This window comes from Camelina sativa, chromosome 2, assembly GCF_030686135.1.
Source record: "Camelina sativa cultivar CO46 ecotype springtype chromosome 2, ASM3068613v1".
Taxonomy (NCBI): Eukaryota; Viridiplantae; Streptophyta; class Magnoliopsida; order Brassicales; family Brassicaceae; genus Camelina; species Camelina sativa.
The window spans coordinates 30,700,657-30,727,753 of NC_141881.1; the positions used below are offsets into that span (position 1 = coordinate 30,700,657).

At 37.0% G+C, this 27,097-nt stretch overlaps 7 protein-coding genes, 1 non-coding gene and 1 pseudogene across 12 annotated transcripts; 3 read left to right on the forward strand and 6 right to left on the reverse strand.

Annotated features, from left to right (window-relative positions):
- The first annotated feature begins 1,997 nt into the window (after positions 1–1,997).
- LOC104743584 (uncharacterized) lies at positions 1,998–3,863 on the forward strand. Its single transcript, XM_087492600.1, has 5 exons — positions 1,998–2,174; positions 2,287–2,502; positions 2,621–3,019; positions 3,092–3,316; positions 3,401–3,863. Exons 1-5 carry the CDS (start codon positions 2,150–2,152, stop codon positions 3,679–3,681), a joined length of 1,146 nt encoding a protein of 381 aa, XP_087348726.1. The 5' UTR covers positions 1,998–2,149; the 3' UTR covers positions 3,682–3,863.
- Positions 3,864–3,921: 58 nt separating this feature from the next.
- LOC147949364 (uncharacterized) lies at positions 3,922–5,136 on the reverse strand. Its single transcript, XM_087492603.1, has 3 exons — positions 4,862–5,136; positions 4,491–4,739; positions 3,922–4,377 (listed from the first exon to the last, which is right to left on the reverse strand). Exons 1-3 carry the CDS (start codon positions 4,917–4,919, stop codon positions 4,073–4,075), a joined length of 612 nt encoding a protein of 203 aa, XP_087348729.1. The 5' UTR covers positions 4,920–5,136; the 3' UTR covers positions 3,922–4,072.
- Positions 5,137–5,308: 172 nt separating this feature from the next.
- On the reverse strand, positions 5,309–6,369 carry LOC147949365 (uncharacterized). The gene is made up of 3 exons (XM_087478592.1): positions 6,259–6,369; positions 5,896–6,117; positions 5,309–5,784 (listed from the first exon to the last, which is right to left on the reverse strand). The coding sequence occupies exons 1-3, from the start codon at positions 6,293–6,295 to the stop codon at positions 5,516–5,518; spliced, it is 528 nt and encodes a 175-aa protein (XP_087334718.1). The 5' UTR covers positions 6,296–6,369; the 3' UTR covers positions 5,309–5,515.
- A 1,276-nt stretch (positions 6,370–7,645) lies between these two features.
- Positions 7,646–8,779, reverse strand: LOC147949366 (uncharacterized). The gene is made up of 3 exons (XM_087470813.1): positions 8,776–8,779; positions 8,080–8,301; positions 7,646–7,980 (listed from the first exon to the last, which is right to left on the reverse strand). The coding sequence occupies exons 1-3, from the start codon at positions 8,777–8,779 to the stop codon at positions 7,646–7,648; spliced, it is 561 nt and encodes a 186-aa protein (XP_087326939.1).
- A 4,584-nt stretch (positions 8,780–13,363) lies between these two features.
- LOC104762701 (uncharacterized) lies at positions 13,364–16,769 on the reverse strand. Of its 2 annotated transcripts, XM_010464664.3 has the most exons (7): positions 16,159–16,769; positions 15,978–16,084; positions 15,103–15,872; positions 14,762–14,894; positions 14,289–14,626; positions 14,045–14,198; positions 13,364–13,718 (listed from the first exon to the last, which is right to left on the reverse strand). In XM_010464664.3, exons 1-6 carry the CDS (start codon positions 16,481–16,483, stop codon positions 14,078–14,080), a joined length of 1,794 nt encoding a protein of 597 aa, XP_010462966.2. In that variant the 5' UTR covers positions 16,484–16,769; the 3' UTR covers positions 13,364–13,718; positions 14,045–14,077. The 2 variants fall into 2 exon arrangements, with proteins under 2 accessions (XP_010462966.2, XP_010462961.2); XM_010464659.2 differs by lacking the exon at positions 13,364–13,718 and having other exon boundaries at positions 13,829–14,198.
- Positions 16,636–16,708, reverse strand: TRNAR-CCU (transfer RNA arginine (anticodon CCU)). Its single transcript has one exon. It is a non-coding gene; the product is annotated as a tRNA-Arg (tRNA).
- Positions 16,770–18,533: 1,764 nt separating the features above from the next.
- On the forward strand, positions 18,534–21,485 carry LOC104727181 (receptor-like cytosolic serine/threonine-protein kinase RBK1). The gene is made up of 8 exons (XM_087492611.1): positions 18,534–19,140; positions 19,351–19,776; positions 19,864–20,121; positions 20,209–20,363; positions 20,444–20,523; positions 20,619–20,757; positions 20,850–20,999; positions 21,100–21,485. The coding sequence occupies exons 1-8, from the start codon at positions 19,128–19,130 to the stop codon at positions 21,253–21,255; spliced, it is 1,377 nt and encodes a 458-aa protein (XP_087348737.1). The 5' UTR covers positions 18,534–19,127; the 3' UTR covers positions 21,256–21,485.
- A 94-nt stretch (positions 21,486–21,579) lies between these two features.
- Positions 21,580–22,401, forward strand: LOC104727183 (uncharacterized; annotated as a pseudogene). The gene has a single exon (XR_015585017.1). The product of XR_015585017.1 is annotated as an uncharacterized LOC104727183 (transcript).
- Positions 22,375–26,786, reverse strand: LOC104743628 (AP2-like ethylene-responsive transcription factor AIL7). 3 transcript variants are annotated; one of them, XM_010464687.3, is made up of 9 exons: positions 26,540–26,650; positions 26,278–26,444; positions 25,305–25,866; positions 24,879–24,961; positions 23,684–23,692; positions 23,509–23,597; positions 23,337–23,410; positions 23,121–23,248; positions 22,381–23,038 (listed from the first exon to the last, which is right to left on the reverse strand). In XM_010464687.3, the coding sequence occupies exons 2-9, from the start codon at positions 26,417–26,419 to the stop codon at positions 22,653–22,655; spliced, it is 1,473 nt and encodes a 490-aa protein (XP_010462989.1). In that variant the 5' UTR covers positions 26,420–26,444; positions 26,540–26,650; the 3' UTR covers positions 22,381–22,652. The 3 variants fall into 3 exon arrangements, with proteins under 3 accessions (XP_087348742.1, XP_087348744.1, XP_010462989.1); XM_087492616.1 differs by lacking the exon at positions 23,684–23,692 and having other exon boundaries at positions 22,375–23,038; positions 24,875–24,961; positions 26,540–26,786; XM_087492618.1 differs by lacking the exons at positions 23,684–23,692; positions 26,540–26,650 and having other exon boundaries at positions 22,375–23,038; positions 24,875–24,961; positions 25,969–26,357.
- Positions 26,787–27,097: the final 311 nt, after the last annotated feature.

Sequence of the window (27,097 nt, forward strand, 5' to 3'; positions counted from 1 at the left end):
AAAATAAGAAAATTTACCTTCCCATTAAAACTTTTTTACCGATAGAACAAAGTTTAAAACATTGTTTTTGAATAAATTGTTTTGTTAGATGAAAAATGTGTGACGATTATGTAGAAGTGAGTATTTATATTTTTTAGAATTAATAATTAACTGTACATTTTTCTTAATCCCTTTTCTATTTTTTTTTGAATTAATAACTTAAAATTAAAAATAAGTAAATAATGTTATAATTTTAAATTTTATAAAATATATAATCTCCTTATAATTATTTTTTAAGAAACTGTTTAATTTTTGTATTTTTTTGATAATTATCTTTTTACATTATTAATATTGTTTAAATAATTTTGTTGTTTTTGTCATTATCTTAAATTTATTTTATGAAATATTAACTTTTACACATCTCAAAATCTCAAATTAATAACTCGACACGTGTCAAAATCCTGTTAGTGGCTAACTTTCAAAACCCAACTTTATATAATAAGATATTTTGACATGTGTGAAAGGAAAATTTATTTAATAATTATAAAAAATTAAGAAATCCTAAAAATAAAAAGATTACAACTAATATTTTTGAAAGTATATAAAACCAAAGTAATCTATTATATCACTAATTCTAACAGAAAAGTTATCCATTAAATTACTAATTTTAATAGGAAAATATTTGCAATTAATAAGGAAAATATTTGCAATTTAATTGCAATTATTATTTATTATAATCATATAGTAAAAAGAATTTTATATAGAAAAGTGATGAAAGTTTGAAAAGATTTAATGTGTGAAATTAGTGATTAACATAATGTAAGATAATCAAAATAATAAATTAATGTAATTTTCTTAAGTTTTTCAATCGGTGAATGATTTAATAGCGTATTCAATATTATGTTGTTATATAAACCTTGGTTTTCAAAGTTAATAACTCATGTGATCGCGACACGTGTCAATTTAACAATTATTTTTTTTGTCATGTAACTTTGTTTCAACATATTAGTAAATTATAAGAAATTTAAAATTTAAACAATTTAATGAATATAAAAAGATAGTTCATATATGTAAATAAAAAATAATACTAATTCTAATTTTAAATTACTAATTCTATAAGAAAAAAATTAAGAAAATTATAAAATTAATTACTATAATACCATAGTTAAATAAATTATACTGTTAATTATTCATCCTAAAAGAAAAAAGATTGTAGATACTCACATTTACATAAACAAATAATTTTCTCATAATAACGTTTTTGAATTTTTGATTAATTTATGATAATGTTGGACAAGTAGTAAACTATTAATTATGAGATTACAAAATATTAAACAAATATATTTAAGATATTGTTACTTTTTCAAATATGAGATAAAATTAAATTTTAGTTTTTTTGAGAATGATGTTTCATTAATTTTTAGTTTTTATAAAATATTAAGTAAGGTATAAATTTCATACAATGCACTTTTTATATATAAATTATAAATGTTACTCATTAGGATTGATTGAGTGCATAGAATTAAAATATAATTATACTATCATGTAATAATATACAAAAAATTATATTGCAAAATAAAGTGTGTGAACTCTAAATCCGGTTTAAAAAAAAATCAAATGAAATAAAATAATATTTTGATCACAACTTAAAATTTCATATATTTTTCTTATATCCGGGCCTAATCTTTTCAAATATTTTTCATATTTTTCTTAGAATAATGTTATATATATATATATGCCAAAGAACAAACTTTCTTAACTAATAATAAATAATGTCTTTTAGAGCACTCCCATTTTGCACATCTTTGACATGGGATCAGAAAAATAAAAAAATAAAAAAAATAAGAAAATGGTAGAAAGATGTGTGATCAGTGTCTCTGCCCAGAACAAATAAGACACAATGTCAACAGCTGTCATCTCTTGATTTGTTGGAAAAACAAAAAAATAATTAAATAATTAAATTAAATTAAAAATATTATTGTTTAGCTTTTTTGACACCCAACAGCAGGATGAGGGATGAGAATGCCCTTAGGCCGGATATGTTTTGGGATATATAGATATGCAACACAAATCAGTAGCCCTAATTTTGCGAAGTGCCGATCATCCAGCATCTCTCTCGAAATTTCTCATTAATCTTCGTCTCTAAAATCACTACTAAGCTGCTGGGTCAATGGAAACCACAAAAGAACACTACTGTAAGATCTCTCAATTGGGGTTTGTAGGTAATTTTCGATCTGTCAATAATTTTAACGGATGATCTAATTTTTTTTTTTTTTTTTTTTTTTTTTTTGTCTCTGTTTTGTTAAGCCTTCTTGCTAGCGAAAAATACAAGGGTGTTCTGGGACGTAGAGGATGTCTCAATCCTTGATCATCTAAATCCTGGTTTGGTTTATAGTAATATCTACTCGGATCTTGAGGATAAGGGTTTTCAATGTAATGGCATCTATGCGTTCGTTGATGGTAATGTCTCGGAAACTTTGAGAAATTCATATTATATTTCCCGAATCTATCTCAACATTGGAGGTGAGAATTTCCTTTACCTTTTTTATTTATTATTGTTTTTACTTATATTATATGTGTGTGTGTGGTCTAGTCTACATCTTTCCGTTCCGTTGATATACAAATTATTTATATATTACAGGAAGTAGATATCAGAGAGTTTACAACATGTCAGTGCGGACTCTTCTCTGGGCAGTGAGAGAGAGAGAGCATTTTATGGAATCAAATTTGATTATATTTTCAAAAAACATTGACGAGCAGTTGACAAGTCTCGTTGAGAGTATCAAAAAGAAAGCTGATTTCGATATTGTCTTCCTAGATCCTAGCAGCATATTAGAGAACAGTGCTGGAACCCCCCCTGTCTTCGTCGAGCATATCAAAGACGTTAGTTACCGTTGCGGCACTTGTAATTCTTCTTCTATAACCAACCCTAATTTTACAAAGCCTAGTCTCTCATCCAACCCCGTCGATAAATTACTCGATAGCCCCAACGTCGAAACATTTTTCAGCAATTTATCCCAGCCCATCGGAAAATTCGCTAGTAAGGACAGACCTCTAAATTTGTTTTTTTTTTTTCTGTGTATTGTTTATATATAATATTTCATCTTTGCAGACGCGTACACAGAAGTCTACTGGTTCGTCGATGATTCGTCAATCATTAACCAACTCGATCCTGGTTTGGTTTATCGGACTATCACATCCGGTCTTTCGAAAAAGGGCTATAAGGGAAGCAATATGGGAATGATCCACGCGTTCATTGAGGATAAGAATACACTCTCCAAAGAAGTGCTGGATATATATTTGGAAAACCTAATCTTTACCTTTACCTTTTCCAAAGGTGTGAATCTATCTTTTGTCTTGTTTTTTTTTTTCTTTTTTTTTAACGCCTTGGTCTTGATTGATTTGGTAAATACTATTTCAGGAAATAAATATGCAATGTTACATGAAATTCTTCCTTGGGCACTGACAAAACGTGCTCTACCAACCAATTTGGTTGTACTCTCAAGAAACATCAATGAAGAGGTCTCAAGGGTTCTTCAAAGTTTGAGAAAGGATGGTAGGTTCAATATTGTCTTTCATGATCCTACTACCCTGTTACTTGCATGTGTTGGAGAACCCATCAAGAAGGACTCTAGTTACCGCTGCCCCTCTTGTAATTCTATTATTGGCAGGGCAGGCCAAAGTAGCTCGCAAAACCAATAAGATCTCAAGAGGTGGAGAGAGTATTCTCCTCTTTAGACTCGTTTGTATTCATCAATGTTATGAGCTGTGTTGGTCTATGAATAAATTATTACTAAGTTAAGTTTGTATTCATCGTATGGTTTGACATCAATGTTATGAGCTGTGTTGGTTGAGATTAATAGAAACAAGTGTGTTCGATCAAATAACTGAGCTATATCTGATCATTCATCACCTGCCAGTTAAGGGCAAGATAGTCTTCAATAAAGAGTAAAAACGATATTTCAATTATTATTTTTGTTTTATGGAAGAAAAGACTACCAAAGATAATCCAATATCACAGTTCATAAACAACATTAAACATGATGAAAATACATTAATTAGTCTCCTCCTCCTCTTCAGAATTGCTTCCTAGCTAGTCCTCGGATGGACCAACAGCATCAGTATCAGCACAAGATTGTGAGCTTCCGCCTCCATCACAAAGCAACTCCCAAAGCCATGCTGAGCTTTCAGTAAAAGGCATCAATTCTGATGTACGCTCTGGTAAGACAACTTTGGCATCAAAACTCCCGAAATACAAACTTTCAATAATTTCGAGGGTCCTCTCTTCTTTGATGGCTCCTTTTGAGAGTATAATCAAATTTGAACAGGCAGGACTATTCACTGCCCACAAAAGAATGTCCACTAACATCTTATAAACTCTCTCATATCCATGTTCCTCTGCAACGGACATCTCTCTAGATTAGATTAGAGATCTCTATCTATATAAGCAGATAAGATATAAAGAGAGGACGAGGGATAAATTAGGTAAAAAGGAGGAATTCATATTCTACCTTTGGGTACGAAATTTAAACTGACCCCGGCAGCCTCGTATCTATCTATCAATTCTTGTTTCGTGGAGGGGGGAAGAAGGGTTTTCTCATCTTCGGTGTCGTACAACGAGATTGACAAAGGACCATTATAACAACCCTTTTCAGCAAGAGCTGATTTGATCTTCTTAGAAATCAAATCAGGATCACATTCAGCAGTAGGGATTGGGAAATCCACCACGTCCCAGAACACACCTGTGTTCTTGTTAACCTCTGCCCACCACGATATCAAAAATAATAATTCATTACAATCGATTCAAAATTTTACAATCAGATGAGAGATTCTAACCAAAACAATTTCGAGCAATACATAGACATAGATAGGGATCTCTTACTGACGTGACGATGATTCCAATGAGACCTGGCGGGTTCCTCGACGGAATCGGAAGACATGGTTTCGATCAAGAGACTTGTCTCAACAACAAGCCAGTACCAATCCTAGTAAAGAGACCTGTGCATGGCCGCATATCTTGAACCTCTCTTCTTATTAGGGTTAGTTCAGACTTCAGATAGTATCTTATTGGGCCTTGTAGATATCAGTTAAACCCTGTTGCCTTAATCATTGCGGCGTAAAATAATACACACAGTACTACTAGCTAGGGAGTACGTTGTGAATATAATGAGTCAGAGAGATGATAAACCCGTAACGATTTCAACTGCGTCAGGAATTTTAGATTGCATAAGAAAAGTGATAATCTTTTAGAAACTGGATTCCTCATAACATCTAACACACAAATCATCAGCTCACATATTTATAAAACAGCATCAGAATAACAAAAACGTTTTCTCTTAGTCCATAAAAGATTATTGGGATTAAACGATATTTCAATTGTATATATATTTTTCTGTTTTATGCAAAGAGAAAGACAAAATGATCAAAAAAGCAAAGAGAATAATTCAATCACAGATTATATAACTAGTCTCCTCTTCATATTGCTAATTGGCAAGGGCATGAGAATCACCACAACACTTGAGCTTAATCGTCAACACTAGAGTTGTGAGCTTCCGCTTCCTTGTGATGGTAGGCTTTCACAAAGCCTAAGCCAAAGCCATTCGGAGCGTTCAGTAGGAGGTATCACTTCAGATGCTTCAACATTGATACTGAAGGAACGCAAATAGCCAAGAAAAGCCAACATCTCTATCTCTTTGAGGTATTTAGAGAGTATAATCAAATTGGACCATTCACCCTTTTTCAGTACGCACAAACCAATGTCCAAGAACATCTTATGAACTCTCTCATATCCATGCGCCTCAGCAACTACATATAACAACGGAGATCTCTAGATTAGATTTAGATATATCTCTATATATCTATATAAGAGAGAGGAGGGATAATAATTAGGTAAAAAGGAGGAATTCATATTTTCACCTTTGGGTACGAAATTTAAACTGACTCCGGCAGCCTCGTATTTATCTATCACTTCTTGTTTCGTGGTTTTGTCATCTATGACGTCGTACAACGAGATTGACACAGGACCATTATAACAACCCTTTTCAGCAAGAGCTGATTTGATCTTCTTAGATATCAAATCAGGATCACATTCAGGGATTGGGAAATCCACCACGTCCCAGAACACACCTGTTTTACCCTCTGCCCACCATGGCAATCAAAAATATTTCAATACAATCCATTCCATAACTCGTCTTTTTTTTTTTTTTTTTTTTAACAAATCATAATCTTTCTATATAGAAGTAACAATTTCGAGTCGAGCAAGACACAGAGGGATCTTACCGGCGTGTACACCCTTAATCTTCGGCGTCCGCGACATGAGAGAAGACGTCTAGATCACGTAGAAACTTTTGTTTCTTAGGGTTAAGACTTGTTAACTTATAGGGATGGGCCTGGCGGATATCAATTAGGCCCAGTTCACGCTCAGTTCACTGCGGCGTAAATTAATACACACAGCCCCTAGCAAAGAGACTGATGAAATAAGCATTTTTTTAAGATATCTGGACGGATATATCCAAAACCGAATCTAAAACCCAAATACTGGCCATGCATGGACGCAGCATAAATTAATGCAACCCTAATTTTACAAAGCGCTATAATGGTTTAGTGAGTATCCGCGCGCTTGTTGATGATAAGAATACACTCTCCAAAGAATTGAGAAATATATATTACGATAACGGAATCCGAATCTGTTCCTTACCCAAAGGTGTGAATCTCCTTTTATCTAATGTAAACCTTTTTGTTTTTTTTTAACGTCTTATACTATTTCAGGAAATAAGTATGCAGTGTTATTGGAAATTCTTCTTTGGGCACTGCTCAACCGTGGTAGACTAGCCAATTTGATTATACTCTCAAGAAACATCAATATTGAAGAGAAGGAGGTCGCAAGTGTTCTTGGAAATTTGGAAGAGAAAGATATTTACAATATTGTCTTCCTTGATCCTGCTACCTTGTTAGAAGCAAGTGTTGGAGATCCCTTAAACAAAATCGGAACCTCACCCAAGGAGGACTGTAGATATCGCTGCCCCACATGTAAGTCTATAATCAAGGAAGGAGGAAGTAACTCCCAAAACCAATAAGATCTCAAGAAAGACAAAAGGCCGAGAGAGTATTCTCATCTTTAGATTTTATGAATAAATTACTAGCTAGTATTTGACTAGTTAAGTTTGTATACATCTTTTGGTTTTGTCTCTTTTGTTTAACTTGAAAGCCTCCATTGAGATTTAGTCCGTGTATTAAAATTAGAGTGCATGTCATAAATTATGAGCTGTGTGTTTTGGTTTGAGTGTAATGGAAGAATATACAAAAAAAAAGTAGGTGCTACCAGAGCTATGAGAGGGCAAAGGGCGACCATATTGTTGTAATGTTGTTGATCCAAGCTATAAGCTCATTACCAGTATTTACTACCAAAGTTTGTATTCATCTTATGGTTTGACATCGTTTACACTTTGAAATCTAAACTTAGCTTTAATTTTGTTTAAAATTAGCTTTAATGTTATGAGTTGTGTTGGTTGAGATTAAAAGATATTTCAATTATTATTTTTGTTGTTTTACGGGAAGAAAAGACTAAACGATCAAAACCAAAGAGAACCAACCAATCACAGATTATAAACATATATAACATGAAGAAAATACATTAGTTACTCTCCTCTTTAGAATTGCTTCCTAGCTAGTCCTCGGATATATGGGCAACAGCATCAGTATGATCAGCACGTTGTGAGCTTCCGTCTCCATCTGAATCCGATGAAAGGCTTTCACAAAGCCTATCCCAAAGCCATGCTGAGCTTTCAGTAAAAGGTAGCAAATTTGATGCACGCTCTGATAAGAGAACATTGACATGGCCCGCCCCCAAATGCAAACTTTCAAGAATATTGAAGGTATACTTTCTTTGATTATTTTTATAGAGTATAATCAAATTTGAAAAGTCACGACCGTCGTTGAGTGCCCACAAAAGAATGTCCAATAACATCTTATGAACCCTATCATATCCATGAGCCTCTGCAGCTATATTATACATATCAACAAGGGAGATATTTAAGAATAGATAACATATCTATATGTCAATATAGTAAGATAAGAGAGGGACTAGGTTTTCATTCACACCTTCAGGTACGAAATTGAAACTGACTCCGGCAGCCTCATATTTATCAATCAATTCTTGTTTCGTGGTTTTCTCATCTTCGACATCGTACAACCGGACTGACAAAGGACCATTATAACCACCCTTTTCATCAAGAGCTGATTTGATCTTCTTAGATATCAAATCAGGATCACATTCAGGGATTGGGAAATCCACCACGTCCCAGAACACACCTGTTTTACCCTCTGCATGCCCACCATGGAAATCAAAATATTTCAATTCGGTGCGGAGAACGAGAATGTTAGAGAAGACGTCTAGTATAGCAACTAGTATAAGTTTTTGTGTGACGTGTTGTAAGAGATTATCCTTGAGAGTGTGAGTGCAGCAACTAGTATAAGTGTTTGTGTGACGTGTTGTAAGAGATTATCCTTGAGATCCAATAACAAAATGTAGTTCATAAGTTTTTTTTTCAAAACAGAGAGTGAAACAGAGAACTATAGAATGACAAGTAAACTGACCTCAAAGAGTGGAAGAGGTCAGTATGTCAACATAATCAAGACTAGTTGTTCGCTTGTTGCGGAAGAAGAAGGAAACTTCTATAGAAACAATGCTACATCTCAGCAAAAGAAAATTTTCGGGAACAAGATGAAAGAAAATATGAGAGGTGAAAGATTGTTTCTTTATTATTCAATCCTTAAAACTATTACATTGTGTAGAACTCATTTATATAGTCTCATAAGATTAAACCTAGATTCTAGAGAGTTCTTTGGGAGAGATTATGTGGCTTCATCTTCATCAACTGGTCCCAATATCTTGAATCGATTATGCAGGGTCACTGTCGTACCTTGTACGGTTTCCTTTGCTACTGTTTTGTTGTCTGCTGCAGGTGACCGTTCTTGAGTCGTGGGCTTCTTCTTTGTATTTTGTTCACAGGCTTTTGGCTTGATGGGCTTGACACAATGTGAGCTCATTGACAAAACAGTGTCGTTTTGTGCTCTGTTCTTTACACTCCCCCGCAAACTTGGAGTGGGGGGAACGCCTACGCCAAGTTTGGTTCTGTAGTACTCAAAAGGCCTTTGGGGTAGAGATTTGGTAAATATGTCCGCCAGTTGAAAGTGAGCAGGAATGTGATTGACAATCACGTTACCAAAGGCGACCTGCTCACGAACATAGTGATAGTGTGTGGCGAAGTGCTTTGTGCGAGCATGAAAGCTCGGATTTGCAGTGAGATAGACAGCGGAGAGATTATCGCAGTTGAGCTCCGGTGTTGCAGGTAGCTGGATGCCTAAGTCATGAAGAAGATTCACAATCCACGTTATTTCAGAGGTTGCTTCGGACATGGCTCTTTATTCAGCTTCAGTAGAGCTTTTGGACACAGTTTGCTGTTTCTTTGACGACCAAGAGATCATATTACGGCCAAGAAACGTGCAAAAGCCACCAGTGGACCTGCTTGTGGAGGGACACCCAGAGTAGTCACTGTCGCTATACACTCGAAGCTTAGAATCTGTGTGACGAGCAAAGGAGACTCCCATCGTAGTGGTGCCTTTGATGTAGCGTAGAATCCGTTTCAGAAGATGAAAATCAGACACTGAAGGTTCATGCATCTTCTGACAAACATAATTGACAGAAAATTGCAGGTCTGGTCTTGTTAATGTCAAGTACTGCAGTCGACCAGCCAAACTTCTGAAATATTTGGGATTTTCGAACAAAACCTTTTGTTTTGGTACTTTGTTCAGTTGTTGAGGAAGTGGTGTCGCGACAGGAGCACAAGTAGACATAGAAGCAGCCGCTAAGAGATCCTCAGCATACTTTTGTTGTGACAGGAACATACCGTTTTCATGATATTGAATCTGAATGCCAAGAAAGTAGTGAAGCTTCCCAAGATCTTTCATTTTGAACTGCTTGTTTAGCTCATCAAGGAGAGTGGAGAGAAGCTCAGAGGAGTTTCCTGTAATCGCCATATCGTCAACATAGAGTAACAGCATAATGATGTCTGTTCCTTTAAAGCAGACAAACAGAGAAGGGTCTCGTAGACTGCAAGTGAAGCCAAAATCAAGCAGAAAATTACTAAACTTGTCAAACCAAGCTCTTGGAGCCTGTTTAAGGCCATAGAGTGATTTATGGAGAAGACAAACGTGATTTGGATGATCCTTGTCAACAAAACCAGCAGGTTGTCTCATGTAAACAACTTCATTGAGATCACCATGGAGGAAGGCATTTTGAACATCCATTTGCTTGATTTCCCAGTTCATGACTGTTGCAAAGTGAAGGACCGCTCTTACTGTTGCTGTTCGGACTACTGGGCTATAGGTTTCAAGATAATCTATGCCTTCTTCCTGTGTGAATCCTTGAGCGACGAGTCTGGTTTTGAACTTGTCAAGAGATCCATCAGCATTGAGTTTGACCCGAAAAACCCACTTGGAACCTAAAACATGCATTTCTGGTGTTTCAGGAACTAAAGAGAATGTATTTGCTTCTTTGCAGTTACTTATCTCTTCAGTCATAGCAGCTGTCAAGTTGGGATCTTTAAGAGCTGCAGTGACTGTTGCAGGTTTCGGGTAGGATACTTTATGCGTGAGAAGAGCATAGCGAGGATTCGGTTTGACAATACCAGCCTTTGATCGAGTTGTCATTGGATGGGTTGAAGTTTCTGCAATTGACTCACAAGTAGTTTCAGTTGTGCAGATATTATCACTGGTAACTGAACTTTGCACATTTGAGACTGGTGGGTGTGAGCTGTTGCCTATAGGATCAAGATCTAAGCTTGCCGTACACTCAGAACTCACATCACCAGCATCATGTTCAAGATCAGTCACGTTTTGTGTTGGCATATCGTCGGTAGAAACAGTGTCATTTGTTGTATTTGGAGTTGGCATTGTCGTAACAGGAATCTGTTCTGTTGCGGTTGCAGTGGCTTCTGCAGAGTCTGCAACTGGAGCACAGGATGTAGTATCAGTAGAAAGCTGCTTGAGCCAGGCTGCATATAGTGGTGTGGGCGATGATTTGTGAAGATAACTGTATACACTTGTGAATGGAAAACTTGTTTCATCAAAGATGACATGGCGATTGATGTATACACGCCCAGTAGGAGGATAAAAACATATGTATCCCTTATATTTTTCAGTGTATCCGAGAAAAACACACTTAAGTGAGCGAGGATCAAACTTGTTTTGACTGTATGGTCTCAACATCGGGAAGCAGGCACAGCCAAAAGTCCTTAAGGCGGAATATTCTGGTGGTTTCGAGAATAGAGCTTCATAAGGACTTATGTTATCTGCGAGAGCACTTGTAGGCAGGAGATTGCTCAGAAAATTTGATGTAAAGAATGCTTTTACCCAGAAACTCTGTGGTATAGCACTTTGAAAGAGCAAAGTTAGAGCCATCTCTGTTAACTGCCTATGCTTCCTCTCTGCTATACCGTTTTGTTGAGGAGTGTGAGGACAGGAGACAAAGTGTTGAATCCTAGATGCCTCCAGATGAGTAAGAAGTTTCTGACTTGTGAATTCCCCACCTCCATCAGATTGAAATGTCCCTATCTTTGTTTGTAAAAGGTTTTCAACAAAAGACTGAAACTTGATGAAGATTGAGTAGAAATCAGATTTTCTTTTTAGAGGATATAGCCAACAATATCTTGAGAAGTTATCAATGAACACAACATAGAATCTGAATCCTTGAACAGAAGATACAGGAGAGGGACCCCAGAGATCACAATGAACTCTCTCTAGGGGTCTTGATGCAATAAAAGTCGAAGAAACAAATGGCAACTTTGAACTCTTCCCAAGCTGACATGACTCACACACCTTCTTGGTACTTTTATTGATTTGAATTGCCTTATTTGTAGATAGAAGTTGAAGGATTTGCTGATGTGGATGCCCTAACCTTTGATGCCAAACCTCATCGCTAGTCTTGACTTGTCTTGTAGAGTAAAATATCTTGTACTTAGGGTCATCCAGTTTATACAAACCATTAGTTTCCCTTCCCTTTGTCAGAACTTTGCGTGTTGCTTTGTCCTTTATAACAACATCATCACCATCAAACGAGACTTTACAAGGATAATCTTTAGTTAACCTTGAAACTGACAATAATGATTTAGCTATTTCAGGACAAACAAGCACATCTTTAAGTGGGAGATTACCTGATGTGGAGGGAAGGTTTGCAGAGCCAACATGTGTGATAGGTAAAAAATTCCCATCACTCGCCATCACCATATCTGTTCCATGATAGGGTTGCGCCTTTTGCAGGCGTTGAGTCGAGCTGGTGATGTGCGCTGTTGCAGCAGAGTCTGGATACCAGCTATTGTCCTCGGTGACATCAGTAATGTGAAGAGCAGAGAACGCAGCAGCATTGATTGCAGGTTGAGGAGATTGCTGATACTCTTCATCGAACCGATACCAGCACTCAAACGCATTGTGTCCTCGTTTTCCACATATTTGACAGTTTGGTTTCTCAGTTGATGTAACAGAGGAGTTCGATGGTCGAGACGTGTTGAACTGTTGGTGAAATCCACGACCTCTAGTAGAGTAGCTTCCTCGGCCTCTGCCTCTGTTACCTCTTCCTCTGTATTGAGAGCCAACGTTTCTCATCGTGTTGAAGGCTAAGTGAGGAGACACTTCAGTTGAAACAGAGTATCGTTGTATACGATCTTCGTATCCAGTTAGGCGAGAGACAACAGTTTCGTAAGTAGGTTCAGGAACTCTATCCATGGAGTCCTCAACAACAGTTATGATTGGCTCATACTCTCTACCTAAACCTCTTAAAGCTGCAAAAATCTTCATCTTTTCGCTAACAGGATCACCAATAGAAGCAAGTTGGTCACAGATATCTTTAATTCCTCTAAGATATTCTGACATGCTTTTATCTAACTTCTCACTATTTTGAAGACGTCTTTGCAACTCAAACAGCCTAGAAGACGATGTGCGGTTAAAGTGAGAGATTAGAGTAATCCATACCTTATGAGAAGTTGTAGATCCGACTACCAGCCTCATTACATTTTCACTCATCGAACCAAGTAACCAGGCCTTAACCACTTGATCTACTCGAGACTAGTTCTCGAAGTCTGGATTTGAAACCTCTTCCGTCTTGTTGTCATTTTTGTTTCGGACAGGAATTGTTTCTTGTGGTGGCTTGGTTGCACCGTTTACAAACCCAAGTAGGGCTTGACTGCGAAGGAAAGACTCAAACTGAGACTTCCATATGATGTAGTTTTCTTCTGTGAGCTTGATTGTAACACAGTAAGAGATGTGTAGTGAAGGAGAAGAAAAGAGTTCCATGGAGCCGTCCATGGCTCTGATACCATGAAAGAAAATATGAGAGGTGAAAGATTGTTTCTTTATTATTCAATCCTTAAAACTATTACATTGTGTAGAACTCACTTATATAGTCTCATAAGATTAAACCTAGATTCTAGAGAGTTCTTTGGGAGAGATTATGTGGCTTCATCTTCATCAACTGGTCCCAACATCTTGAATCGATTATGCAGGGTCACTGTCGTACCTTGTACGGTTTCCTTTGCTACTGCTTTGTTGTCTGCTGCAGGTGACCGTTCTTGAGTCGTGGGCTTCTTTTTTGTATTTTGTTCACAGGCTTTTGGTTTGATGGGCTTGACACAATGTGAGCTCATTGACAAAACAGTGTCATTTTGTGCTCTGTTCTTTACAAGAGACTGCAAGATCAGTATGCATATGCTTTTATTGAGTTTTGGAGAATCCCAGAACAGGAGCCCAGAGCAAATAATAAAGAAGTTAATTGTACTCTCTATCAACCTCAGCGAGATGTGTAATAAATTATTACTAATAAGAGTTGAAAAATAAAAGCAAATAATGTAACAACACAACGTTAATGTTCTTCATACAATAATCGAAACCTACAAATCCGATTCTCTCTTTTGCACAAGATGATAATAGAACTTAGATGACATTTATCAGATAAATAAATTGACCCAAAAAGTTAAACTAACAGGGCTTTGTGTACACGTGAAACACAGATTACCTTGGTCAAGGTAGTTGGTCTCTCTACAAAATGCTATTTGGTAGGTGGAGATCTCAGCTTATCATCTGACTCATGCTTAAGAGAAGAATCCCCTCCCATTAGTTGTTCGAATCCTTCTACCTTAACGGGTTGAGCCCTGACCGTTCCTGGTGTACTGCAATTAGAATGGAGACATAAACTTTTAAGACCCGTCGAGTAGGTATATAGAACAATGTGACTTTTTGAGTTCTGAGAGGCTACTTACGGTGTCTGCATTTGTGGAATTTGCATTGAAGCCAATTGCCTGAATTGGTTATAGCCCGGCTGTTGCTGCATATTCGACATGGCAGCAATCTGTTGCTGTCTGAGTTGCTGCTGTATCTGTTGGTGTCTTGGGTTCATAGGGTTGAAGGCATTTCCATCTACTGCCATTTCAGAAGGATTCTCTAGCTTTACCTGAACCAGCGGCCGATCTTTTTCCATATCCATGTTGGGTCGTGGTGATGTAACTTGACGCCTACGCAGTCTCTCTAGCTGTTGCTGCTGCTGAAAGGTTGGCGAATTAACCATTTGCTGCATCTGTGGATGCATTTGCCTCTGGATCTGCAATCACATCAGAACAAGAAGTCAGAGAAGTTAAGCGAAAAAAGTAACTATTTAAATAAATGATCTCTTCGTGCACAATATTTAAACCAATTAAGATGCCAAATGATAAGCGCAACAATTTTATGTACATACTTGTTGCGGTAACCGGAGAGATGCTTGTTGCTGCAGATGTAACTGTTGCTGCAGTACTTGTGCTTGTTTCTGATTTGGAGGAGGATGGCTCTTAGTACTATCTCTAACAAGCTCTGCTAAACTCCCAAGATTACTGAAAAACAGCGTCAAAGTTAATCATATGAACAGATGAACAAAACTATCAATGTTAGTTTTATTACTAACATGTGTCTATGAGGAAAATGCTATGAAAGGGAGAACATATACGACAAGAAACATCTAAGGATTTTAGACTTCATTAAGGAAAAGATTGACCTTCACAAATCACTCGAAGGAGGCAAAACCACTCAAAAGAAACTCACCTATATCCCGTCGTATTAAGGAACATCTTAATCAACTGCAACGCTGAGCACTCCTTTTTGTAACTATCAGTAAGAAGCTTCAAAATACTGCCTAATTTAGAGATATGTCGGCTAACCAACTGAGAGAAGACATCAATCGGAACCTCGGTTGCACCTTCGAATCCCATCGTCAGAAGCATGCGTGCAACAACTTTCTGTGACACCAGAGCCGCTTGATCATCACTAAAACCCATTTTTTCAGCCTTTTTACGGCGCAGAACTCCTCTGTCTTCCATCCTATGGTACTCAGGCATCATCCCAAGCCTCTCGATCATGACATGACTCCTGGTAGTAACTTGCGGTAAAGTATCAAGTACCCCAAAGAAGTCTGTTTTGAAGTTGCTTTGTGCTCTGGTAACCGGCGAAAGGGCAGACTCGGGTACACAGTTCATTCTAAACATTGTCTCTGGAAGAAAAAGTATATCATCTTCTGAATTATCGAAGCCAGAACTTGGATGTGCACTAGATGACCTACTCATATGACCTAAACTTCGATCTTCTAAAAAAGGTGCACGCTTTCTCTTATGACTATCCACAACTCTAAGGTAAGTAGACATCCCTTCAGCTGTGCGTTTATCAGATTCTTGCCCTCCAACTGACATCCCATACTTAAAACCATACCTTGAAATAAACTGAGTGTACCATGTGTCTGGTAGCTCCTCAAACCTAGATCTTTGAGACAGATTACAGTAATCAGATTCGCTACCTCTCGCACTTGACTTAGATAGACTCTGAAAATATATTCACATAGAAATCAACACATGTAATGGAAGGTAAACAAACAAAAATATGAAACCACTAACTCCAAAATCCCTAAAGATCCACAAAGTTTTCACCTTGGTTAAGCTCGGATTGTGGCGAATCCCACCGTCTCGGTGAAACCCACCTTCGAGAGAAGCGTTCTCCAACGTGTAGTACACATCATCTCCGTGAAGCTGTAAATCTGAAATTGAAACGGTTTCAACAGACCTGAAATTGCCATTAAAAACAAAGTTTCAAAGAAAGAAACAAACATACAATTAGGATTGAGCTTGGACACGGCGACAGAAGAGACATCGGAAACGGAAGAAGAGGAAGATGACGCGGCGGTGGTATTGGATCGGAGGAAAAGTGAGACGGTGGCTTTATCGAATAAGAGAGCACGAACGCGGAGCTGGAGCTGAATCTGAGACCTAGGCTTGGACTCATCAACGCGCATAAAAGCTTCCCAGTTTGAAGGAGAAGAGAGGTGATAGTGAAAGGAGGAATAGATAGAATCGCCGAGCCATGTCCGCCACACGCCGGAAACTTCAAGTCTTCTAGCTAGATCGAAGCCACGACCGTCGTCGCCGAGCAGTGCCATTGTCAGTTGTCACTTTAATTTTTCTGTCTAAGTTTGATGACAAGAAAATCTATTTTGCTTAATGATAATGGGCTTAGTAGGCCTTTAAGGCCCATTTAATTTGCCCAGTCAAAAACAAAATTAAAATAGTGAAATTATTTAAGAAAGCTAAACGCGCCAGGAAGGGGTCGAACCTCCGGCCTTCTGCTTAGGAAACAGACGCTCTATCCACTGAGCTACAGGCGCTAATTGTTGATCCCCATACGTAAACCTTATCCTTAGCCAGATGCAAGAAATTAATACTAGCAGAGGAGTCGTCGAATATGATAATCTTTTTATTTTATTAGTTAGTTACTTTGGTCTTTGGATTGATGATTTGTATGATCTGACAACAATATCTTGGTTATAAAATAACATGGTTGTTGTTGGTATTTTGCAGTGATGACGATGACTATTTTCCATGTAGAGACGTATACACTTCTGTCACATCCACTATCTATGTGGTTCGGTTAGATTTTAGTAGTACTAGTATTCTCTAACTCGTTGGATTAAGTCATTATATTGCCTCTTAAACTAACACAATTAATTCAGATTAGAAGTATAAAAGCTTGCGCAGGACACGTGTCAATTCTGTATTCGAGACCATTACGATAAACGCATGTCACTTTGATTTGTACTATTTGTTTGAGACCAATTAAAAAACAAAAACAAAAAGTCAACTAAAAAAACCTAACTGAATTTCGGATTGAACAAGAGAGTGTGTGTGTGTTTACACGACTGTTTAAGTGAGAATGAAATCGGTTAGACTGACTTCTCCGACAGAGCATTACATTGGTGAGTTTGGTGGCCATTTTGATTTGGACTTTGGGGCCCAATTGAGAGAGAGAGAGATTAGATTTGGATAGTCAAATTAGTTAAAGGGTTTAGTTCACCCACTATGCAAGGAACCTCTTCTGACACCAGTATAACCTTTCTCATTGAATTTACCAATTAAGTAACTAATCACTAAAAGAATGTATTACGTTAAGAGTTTTGCATTTCACCAAAGACTACAAAAATATTACTTTTTGAGCAACAACTTCACTTAAGTTGTTATTTTTTATATGTGCTTGTCTAGATAATATTACAACAAATAATATACACGTAAATGCAAATCCCTTTTTGCCAGCCCACAAAAATGTACCGGCATTAAGATAATCGAAGTTGAGACTTCAGGTAAAGAATTACCAAATCTAGTAAATGTTTACTTTAAAAACATTTATTCTTTTTTTTTTTTTTTTACTAATATGTAAAACTAAAAAGTATAATCTAACGGATGAATGCGCAAAGACATTCGCGTAAAATCTGTATGTTACCAGAATTGGTAATATATCCCATGCATATCGTTCTTGTTGTCAATTTTATAATCATGATCATTGTATCACGTAAGCTATAAATCAAAAACTAATTTTTATTTCACGTAATTCTCAAGTTATTAATGAGAGTTTTTGACGCTGTGGGTCCAAATAATAAACAATGTCGCGGCCTGAAGTGGATCGGATAAAAGGTTCATGATGACTCGTGACGATCGTGTCGCGAACGAAAACAATCTCATAAATGTACTCTTGTCTTCAGTCCTGCTTGTCTTAACTTAAGTTATAAAATTATAAACGTGTTAGATTTGATATTTACGAGTGTATATTATACTAGTATTAAGAAAAGAAGATGTCAAGAACAATGGCTTCGTCTACCTAGTGTGGTGATTGTGAAGCTACTTTACTTTGCCATATGTTTCCCTTTCTCGTTACGATGGCGCCACGATAACCGATAAATAAGATACGGCATAACCTTTACTTCGAAAATTTCACATTCTACGCCATTTCATAAAGAAGTTTTTTGTGTGTAGGTTTACAACTTTACATACATTAATGAAGAAAATTGCTGAACCAGGACCAAATAAAACAAGTTGTCAGTATTTTCACATGGCTAATATTAAATGACAAATTGAGTAAAAATGTTTTTGTAAATTTCGAATCATAAATAAATTGAGAACCATCTTTTAAAAGCAAAGAGGATGATGTCTTGTCTTATCATTCACAAGTAAATTACGGAAACGCCATTGACTAAAGTTTTGGATATTTCTAACCGTCGGCGTGTCTGTTCGTTGGAAGGCGTTAGTTACGGCATCGTATCACCTTTTCATCTTCTTCTTCAAAAATAATTTAAAATTCGCAATTTAAAAAAAAAAAACAAAACAAAAGAGAAGAGAACTTGACTTGCATGGTGGAAGTTGTATAAATATAGCAGAGAGAGATAGAGATTCCAATCCATTACCACCCAGTCATCAAAATCTCTAGTCTTCTTCTTTTTGCTTTTCTAAGAATAACTATTTCTAAAGATAATCATAATCTCTTTAACGAGACAACAATAGCAATAAGAAAAAAAGAAAAAAGAAAGAGAAACCTGAGTTTTACTGTTTGTCCGGATTCTCTCCGGCTCTGTGCTTTCTCTCCTTCTCCCTCTCGGAGATGTTGTTACTCTGTTTCCCTGTTTTGTCTTCTTTTTGTTTTTTGGGAGATTTTTTTACGAAGCTTTGAGTTTTTTTTTTTTCTTTCTTTCTTTTTTTTAAAAGTTTATTCAAAGCTTCTAACAAAGAATCCCAAAAGACGAATTTTTTCTCCAAGCTATGGCGGTTGAAGGTATGGCTTAAAATTAGCTTCTTTTTTTTTTTTTTTTTCTCAAGAAACAAATTGTTAATTTTCCGACTTGTTTGTTTTGTCTGTTCTGATTTTTTTTTTTCTGGGTTTGTCTCCAAATTTAAAAAAAAATCATTTTTTTCTGCTATTGTTTTCTATCGTGCATTTGAAATTTTAGAAAGAAAAAAAAAACGTCATTTTGATTCGTTGCAGAGATGGAGAAGAAGAACAGAGGAAACCAAGAGACGGAGGAGCTAAAACAGAGTACTCCAAGATGCGTGCTTGAAATCCCGGTAATGAGCTCTGATTCCGATAACAGCAGCAGCAGCAGCAGTTGTAGCTCGTGTTCTCCTGATAAATCAACGTCTCCGTTATCTACAACTCCTACGAACGTTTCGTCGTTTCACCAATGGAACAAGATGATCGATTCCATCAAGAAGAAATCAATAAGGAGATTCTCAGTCATTCCTCTCCTCGCTAGCTACGAGCTCACCCGTAAGAACATGCGTCGGAAACAGCATAAGCTGACTCCTTCCTCGGAAAACGAATTCGATTGTGGTCCAATCCTCTTCGCTAAACCTTCCTGGCGTAATTTCACCTTCGACGAGCTCGTTGCCGCCACCGACAATTTTAATCCCGGTAAAAAGTTCAAATCTTGAAAAAACCTTACTACCCTCATGGTGAAACAGAGTCTTATGATTTTGTTGTTGTTGTTGTTATTGGTAGAGAACATGATTGGGAAAGGAGGACATGCGGAGGTATACAAAGGTGTGTTACCGGACGGAGAGACCGTAGCGATCAAGAAGCTGACGAGAAACGCTAAGGAAGTAGAAGAAAGAGCCAGTGATTTCTTATCGGAGCTTGGGATAATAGCACATGTTAACCATCCAAACGCAGCTAGGCTTCGTGGTTTCAGCAGTGATCGCGGTTTGCATTTTGTGCTTGAGTACTCTCCTCATGGCAGTCTCGCTTCTCTACTCTTTGGTACAAAAAAAAAAAACCTTTTTGTGGTTGGTATTATTAGACCGTTGCTGTTGTTGTGTTTGTTTATGTTTTTGAAACTTTTTGTAGGATCTGAGGGGTGTTTGGATTGGAAGAAACGGTATAAAGTGGCTTTGGGTATAGCTGATGGTTTGAGTTATCTTCATAATGACTGCCCTCGTCGGATTATTCACCGTGATATCAAAGCTTCTAACATTTTGCTCAGTCAAGATTACGAAGCTCAGGTATTGTTGTTTGATTCAACAACAAGTAATCAACTTCTTTTGTGTGTGCTGAGAATTTGATATGAATCGGTTTTTTGCAGATTTCGGATTTTGGACTAGCTAAGTGGCTCCCAGAGAATTGGCCTCATCACATTGTTTTCCCAATCGAAGGCACATTCGGGTCAGAGTTAGACTTAGAATCCCCATAGCTACAATTCTCTGCTGTGAACCTTGTTTTTCAAAACATGGTTGGTTCTTTGTTTTTTTTTCATACAGATATCTAGCTCCAGAGTACTTTATGCACGGGATTGTCGATGAGAAGACAGATGTGTTTGCGTTTGGTGTATTGCTTTTAGAGATCATAACTGGTCGTCGAGCTGTTGATACAGCTAGCAGGCAAAGCTTAGTTATGTGGGTAATGATCTGCTTATCCCATTCTCTTTGTTTGCATCTTCCATCTTTTTTGAATCAAACAGTTAAAAACAGCTTTGAATGCTTTTGATATAGGCAAAACCTCTTTTAGAGAAGAACAGCGTGGAAGAAATAGTTGATCCTCAGCTAGGAAATGACTTTGATGAGACCGAGATGAAACGAGTGATGCAAACAGCTTCCAAGTGCATACACCATGTATCCACCATGCGTCCTGACATGAACCGGGTATGTTCCAAAACCCACAAAACAAAACCACTGTTAGGTAGTAGGTTCTAATAGTCACAACTTGGATGATGATGAATTGTTGAGGTTTTTTTGGATGCAGTTGGTGCAGCTCTTGCGTGGAGATGACCGGTTAGCTGAGCTGCAACAAAAAACAGGCGGAGCAAGAACAGTGAGTCTCGACGAGTGCGACTTAGATCACACCTCTTCCTCTTACCTTAATGATCTCACTCGGCATAGACAACTCTTGATGGAGTAAGTAATCAATCTGATGAACCCAAAAGGAAACAGAGACGAAACAATAACAAAGTGTTTTTACTTTATATTCATGCCTGTGATTTTGCTTCATGTTCTCCACTGTAAAAATCTCCAAAGTGAAAAATGTTGTATGTATAATTTGGCTTTTGTCTCTCTAATTGTGGTTTATCTCTCTGTTTCTCTCTTGTAAAAGAGCTTTTAGTAAAACTTTACAAATATTCAGATCATAAATGTTTTTTAAAGAGAGAAAAAAAAAATATTAGTGGAAATAAAGTGAGCATATATATATATATGATGACTTCTGAGATTCATACAACAAAGCAAAATGACTACAGAAACAATTATACAAGGAGCGATTTTGGCACTGACCTTTGTTACGTTTTGGGCGATTAAGTATCTCTCTCAAAGAGGCCTAACCAAATTTCGAAACAAACACCGAGCCACACTCCAAACCCAGCGTCAGCTCATCCAAGCCTCACGTCTCCTAGCTCGAGCCCGAACCACACCTAAGAAATCCCAATCTCAATCTCTCGCCAAGACGGCGCTCAGTGAAGCCGACGATGTGATCTCGATTTCACCGGACGATGCAGCTGGTCATATCGTCCGTGCCTTAGCTCTAGATCTGCTTGGTCACCACACCTCTGCTCTCAAATCGTTCGATACGGCGCTGACTTATCCGCGTTTGAAGTCTCTTTCGGTGGGAGAACGCGCCGATGCGCTTGTTAAAAGAGCTGAGATGAAACTGGCTGTGAATCGGCGACGTAGGATTGATTCGGCGATTGAGGATCTGGAAGAGGCGGTGAGGCTTGCCGCCGGCACGGATACGGCGAGACTATTCCGTCTACTGGGCGAGTGTTATGAGTTCAAGGGCTTGAATGAGAAGGCCCATTGGGCTTTTAATGAATCTTTAAAAGTCGCAACCAAGTTCAGCAACGGCTCGTGATGGATAAGAAAAAAAAGACCGGACTTAATATATCTCTTTGAATTTTCTCATTGTACCCTGCTACTTTTCGCTATTTTTGTTTTGCGGCTATAACTTTAGTAAAATGCTTTCATGACCCCTACAAGAGCTTCTCCCTTGTATTTAAAGAGTGTTCATTCAATTGTGCTTTTAGAACTATGAAAATGGGAGAAGGTATTTCATAAATGGAAACAGAGTTACTCCGATAAGGCCGATTACATTACAAAAACTAAGTATTAAAACCGATCATCCACCCCTAACAAAAGAACATTACTACAAAACAAAATTGACCCTCAAAAGTTTCAGCTTCTTTACCTTTTATCCCCTCTACTGCTGTCTTAGACTACAGTTAAAAAGGAACTTCAAAGCCTAGGGTCCTTGGTTAGCTACAGTGAATAAGAAGGATATGATTTAAGCAAAAGAACGAACCATATGATTTAGTAAGACTGGTTAGGCCACAAGAAAAACTCAGCTGAGTTCATAGGAACTTGAACTGTGGAGTCAGAAACCAAAGGATAATGCTGAAAGAAGTTCTGGTGGTGATAAAGAACTGACGGGTCGTATGGAATACCACATGGGATTGAGTTAGGGTGAACATCAGAGGAAGAAGAGGGAGGAAGCAAATCTTGTTGTTGGAGGCTATGGTCAGATGAAGGGGGAGATTCAACAGCGACCTTGTGGCGTTTCGCAGCTCCTACGGGGAAAGAACATTTCATGACTGCTTCAACGTCATAGCGGTTCATCTCAAAGTTAGTTACTGCGTTGATTCCTCTGAACTTTATGGCTGCTATGTCATAAGCCTCTGCTGCTTCCTCTTCGGTTGCTATACACATGTATACAGATCAATGACTGATTTTTTTTTGGAAATAAAGAATAGGTTGTTGTTTACTAATATAAGGTTTTACCAAAGGTTCCGAGGTAAAGATCTTTGTTGCCTGCGACACGGCCGATCCTTGCTTGCCAACGACCTTGTTGATGATGCCTTGTGACACCTCTATACATAGAAGCTCCTCTCGAAAAACCGCTACTTTTCCTGATTACATTTACATGAACCAAAAGTTCAGTGTAGAGATCAAGAACATATAGATGAATATATCACAACAATCATTGATTGGACTCACCTCCTAAGAGATGCAATGAACTCTTGCTTGGTCATGTGATTCATTTCCTCAAGTTCTTTTGAATAACTCGCTACCTATGATTGATAGACCGATGACAAGGTAAGTAATGGGCAGCATACGAAAAATCAAAACAAAGTTAGCAAAACAGAGCAAAAAGGAAGAACATATAAACCGGGAAATTTGTAGTAGCAATATGACCCCAGTATTTCAAAGCTGCTAAGTCATAGGCTCTAGCTGCTTTATCTTCCTTGTCATATCCACCTTGAATCAATCAAAAATGGACATTATTTAGCCAAACTCGATATATTAATTCAATAAATTTCTCAATAGAGTATTATCTTTCTTACCTAAGTACACTGTTGAGGCCGCGATGTATTCAAAAGTACATGCAAAACAAAGAAAGACAGGTTTAGCCAACACAAATACTCATAACTTATCATGTTCTTGAATCTATTTACTACTTACTACTACAAACAAAATCATGGTAAATATCATAGTACTACAAAAATAAAATACGAGAAAAAAGGGAAGAAGGATTTGATTAGGGTCAAAGCTAGATTCCTAGTGTGTTCACAACTTCACATCACACTTTGCTTTTGTGTGCGATGTGGACACAAGACACAAATCAATCTGACACATTGTAGACATAGGAAACCCTACAAAATCAATCTCTATCTAACCAGAAAGATTTTTAAAAATTCAATTCCAAACCAAAAAAAAAGCCAAAAGAGAAACATAGGCATAGTGTCTAAATAGTTTCACATCACATGCCTGATGCCTGTAATAGATGTTGTATGCAGTAGACTTAGGTCATACATATATCATATAATTGGAATAAAGGGATCAAAAAGTGGGTACAAAAATATGTCAATCAAGGAAACAGAGAATGCATCATACAAGGCATCAGCATTGGGTCCCCATAACAAGGTGAAATGAGAGAGATTTTCAAAGATAGCTCTAATAAAGACAAGGAACAAAAATGGCGGCACCCTTGTGATGGAAAAACTCAACCAAATTTATATATATTTTTACATATTCTATTCTATATTATTGCAAGTCCTTTGTGTTTGAATTTTGGTTCTTTCCTTGACACTATTATGCCCATAATACCAAAGTCTATCAATCATCATAAAGAGATGGACATATCAGTCACCTAAAAGAAAAAGCTTTTTAAGTAGTTTATATTTATTGAATCCTTTGCATGCACCTCTCTTTTCACTCTTTCATTGACAAAAGCTCTGTACTGCTTCCAGAGCCTTTTGTTTCCCCCAACCATAAAAGTTTAAGGAACAAAATGTTTTCTCAACCCCAATAAAACTAGTTTTCATCAGAAGAACTAAAAAGACTCAAAGGGACAATCAAAAGTTAGATTGACACACGTGAGATCGAGTTTATCGTCTTGAATTTGCAAAATTTACTAATATAGTTTTCTCAACCATACTAATCAAGCAAATAATTCAAGAAATAGTTTCATATGTTTTTTTTTTTTCACTTTTTTAAGAATAGAATATAGAATGAGAAGTATCCCATTAATTTACTTACCTTGACGTCCTTTTCTGGCTTGACCTTCCCTCCTACAGCTGTTATCCCATAGATGAGCTTCGTATCTCCCAGTCCATCTATGTCTGCATCAATCAAACATAATTCAATATTTTCTAAAATCAAATATCAAAATCTTTTTCCCACCCACAAAAACAAAACTTTGAATTTTGAACTGATGCTTGTCTACTCTCACTCCACATTGCAGCATTTTACATTTCCCATGAAAAAAAAAATTAAACTTAAACTTAATCTGCCAATCCAACAAAACCCAAAATCTCAAAAGTTTCAATCTTTTTCCTCCACTCACCAGATAAATATCAAAACTTTGACTTAGAAAGCTTCACTTTGCAATTACTTTAAAAAAAAGATGAACTTGATTAGTAGAATGTAATATGAGGAAGAAGAGTTCATGATAATAAAACTTACCTGGTGACTCCTCGATAAATCGAAGTTCTTTGTCCCAATGGTTCGACAACCTTCTTCTTCGACTCATCCGATGAATCCTTCTTAGATACTATCGTCTTCTTCTTGTTGCTCTGAGGTTGTTGATCTGACGATGTGTTGTTGTTAACCGCCAGAGACAAAGCTTCTCCGGTGGTTGCACCACCGTTGTTAAACCCTAGCTCCGCCGTGGTTGATGATGACTTCACCGCCGCGTGACCAGAGAGATGAGTGGCAACGATGTCATCGACGATCTCTGAACCAGAGTTAACCGTCTTGAAATCGTGGTGATGATGATGATCGGAGAAGAACCCTCCGGTAACGGTGTGGTGACGTAGATCGTAGAATCGAGTGAGAGAAGAAGAGTCGTCTAGTGTCTCGGTTTGGTCATCGGAGTAACGGACGAAGGAATCGCCGAGAAAATCTTCGAGCTTTGGAATCTGAGTCTGAGAAAGGATTTGTGAATCGAAAAAAGTGGATAAGGTTGTTGAATCCGCCATTGAAGATGCAGCAGCAGCTTCTATCTCCTCAGCTTCTTCTTTGAATACTTAAAAATCAAAAACAAATCAAAACAAAGTTAGCAACTTTTAACTATATAAACCAACAACACACATGAAAAATTAACTAAGAAACAGAGTGTAATATATACCAAAAGAGATGATTTTTAAATGGAAAAGCAAAGATTTAGGACTCAGGGGAGAGAGAGGTGTCTTTCTGTTTACAAAGTTTGTTCTGTTTTTTTTTGTTTTATGCTTTCTCGGGGGAAAAAAGACAAATTCAGCAGCCGAGAAAAGGAGGAGAAAGGAGGCTCTCTGAGGGTTCAGCGACTCGGTTATAAAAAGAGGATAAGTCGGTTAACACAGAACAGAGCATAATATACGTCACTACTACTACTGGGTTAAAAAGAACCCATAAAGAAAAAGTGAAAAGGAAAGAGTTTTGAAGTTTTTGGTTTTACCATAGAAGTTATCGATGAGATAAGGAGTTGAAGAAGCGTCGTAAGAAGGTGGAGGAAAGTGAGACTGATCAGGTGATTTCAACATCTCCATTGGTGACAGAGAAAACGTTAACAAATTCGTCGTCATTGGAGGAGGAGCCATCAACAAGGATTCAAAGTGAAATTATCTGAAGAAAATGACAAAAGATAGATTAATGAAAGCAACTCCTTGATATACAAAAATAAAAAAAACCTATAGAAGTGAGAAAAAGTTAAAAAAAACCTGTAAAAAGAGCGTTACAGTCTCTCTATCTTTAGCTTTAGCTTTGGAAGTGGTTCAGGTTTTGCATTTTTGTACGAATGATTTGAGAAAACAGTACTACATAAAGAGAGCTAAACAGAAGAAGAAGAAGAAGAAGATGTAGAGGCATATAAAAAGCTCTTTTTAAAGACTTGATTCATTTATTTTTCTAATAAGACAAAGAGAAATTTGTTTATCTTTTTTTTTTTTACTCAAAAGGAAAAAAGTTAACCAAATTGCAGTTCGAGTGAAGGATATTGAGAGAATGTGAAGTTAAAGAAAAAAAAAGGAAAGGAGAAGATTTTCTTATAAAGAGTGACAGTTTTTTTTTGTTTTTTTTCTTTGTATTTGTAAAAGAAAGTGATAAATGCTGCCAAGACAAAAGTTGATTAGTGTCCTTATTTATGCGGTAAATCATAAGCGGTAATTAGATATCTTAATATTCTTTCATTTTTTTTTTATGGTATGATAGAAGTTAAACCAAACTGTTTTAATTACCAATGTCTTTTGTTTATATTTTCATTAGTTAAGTTGAAAATC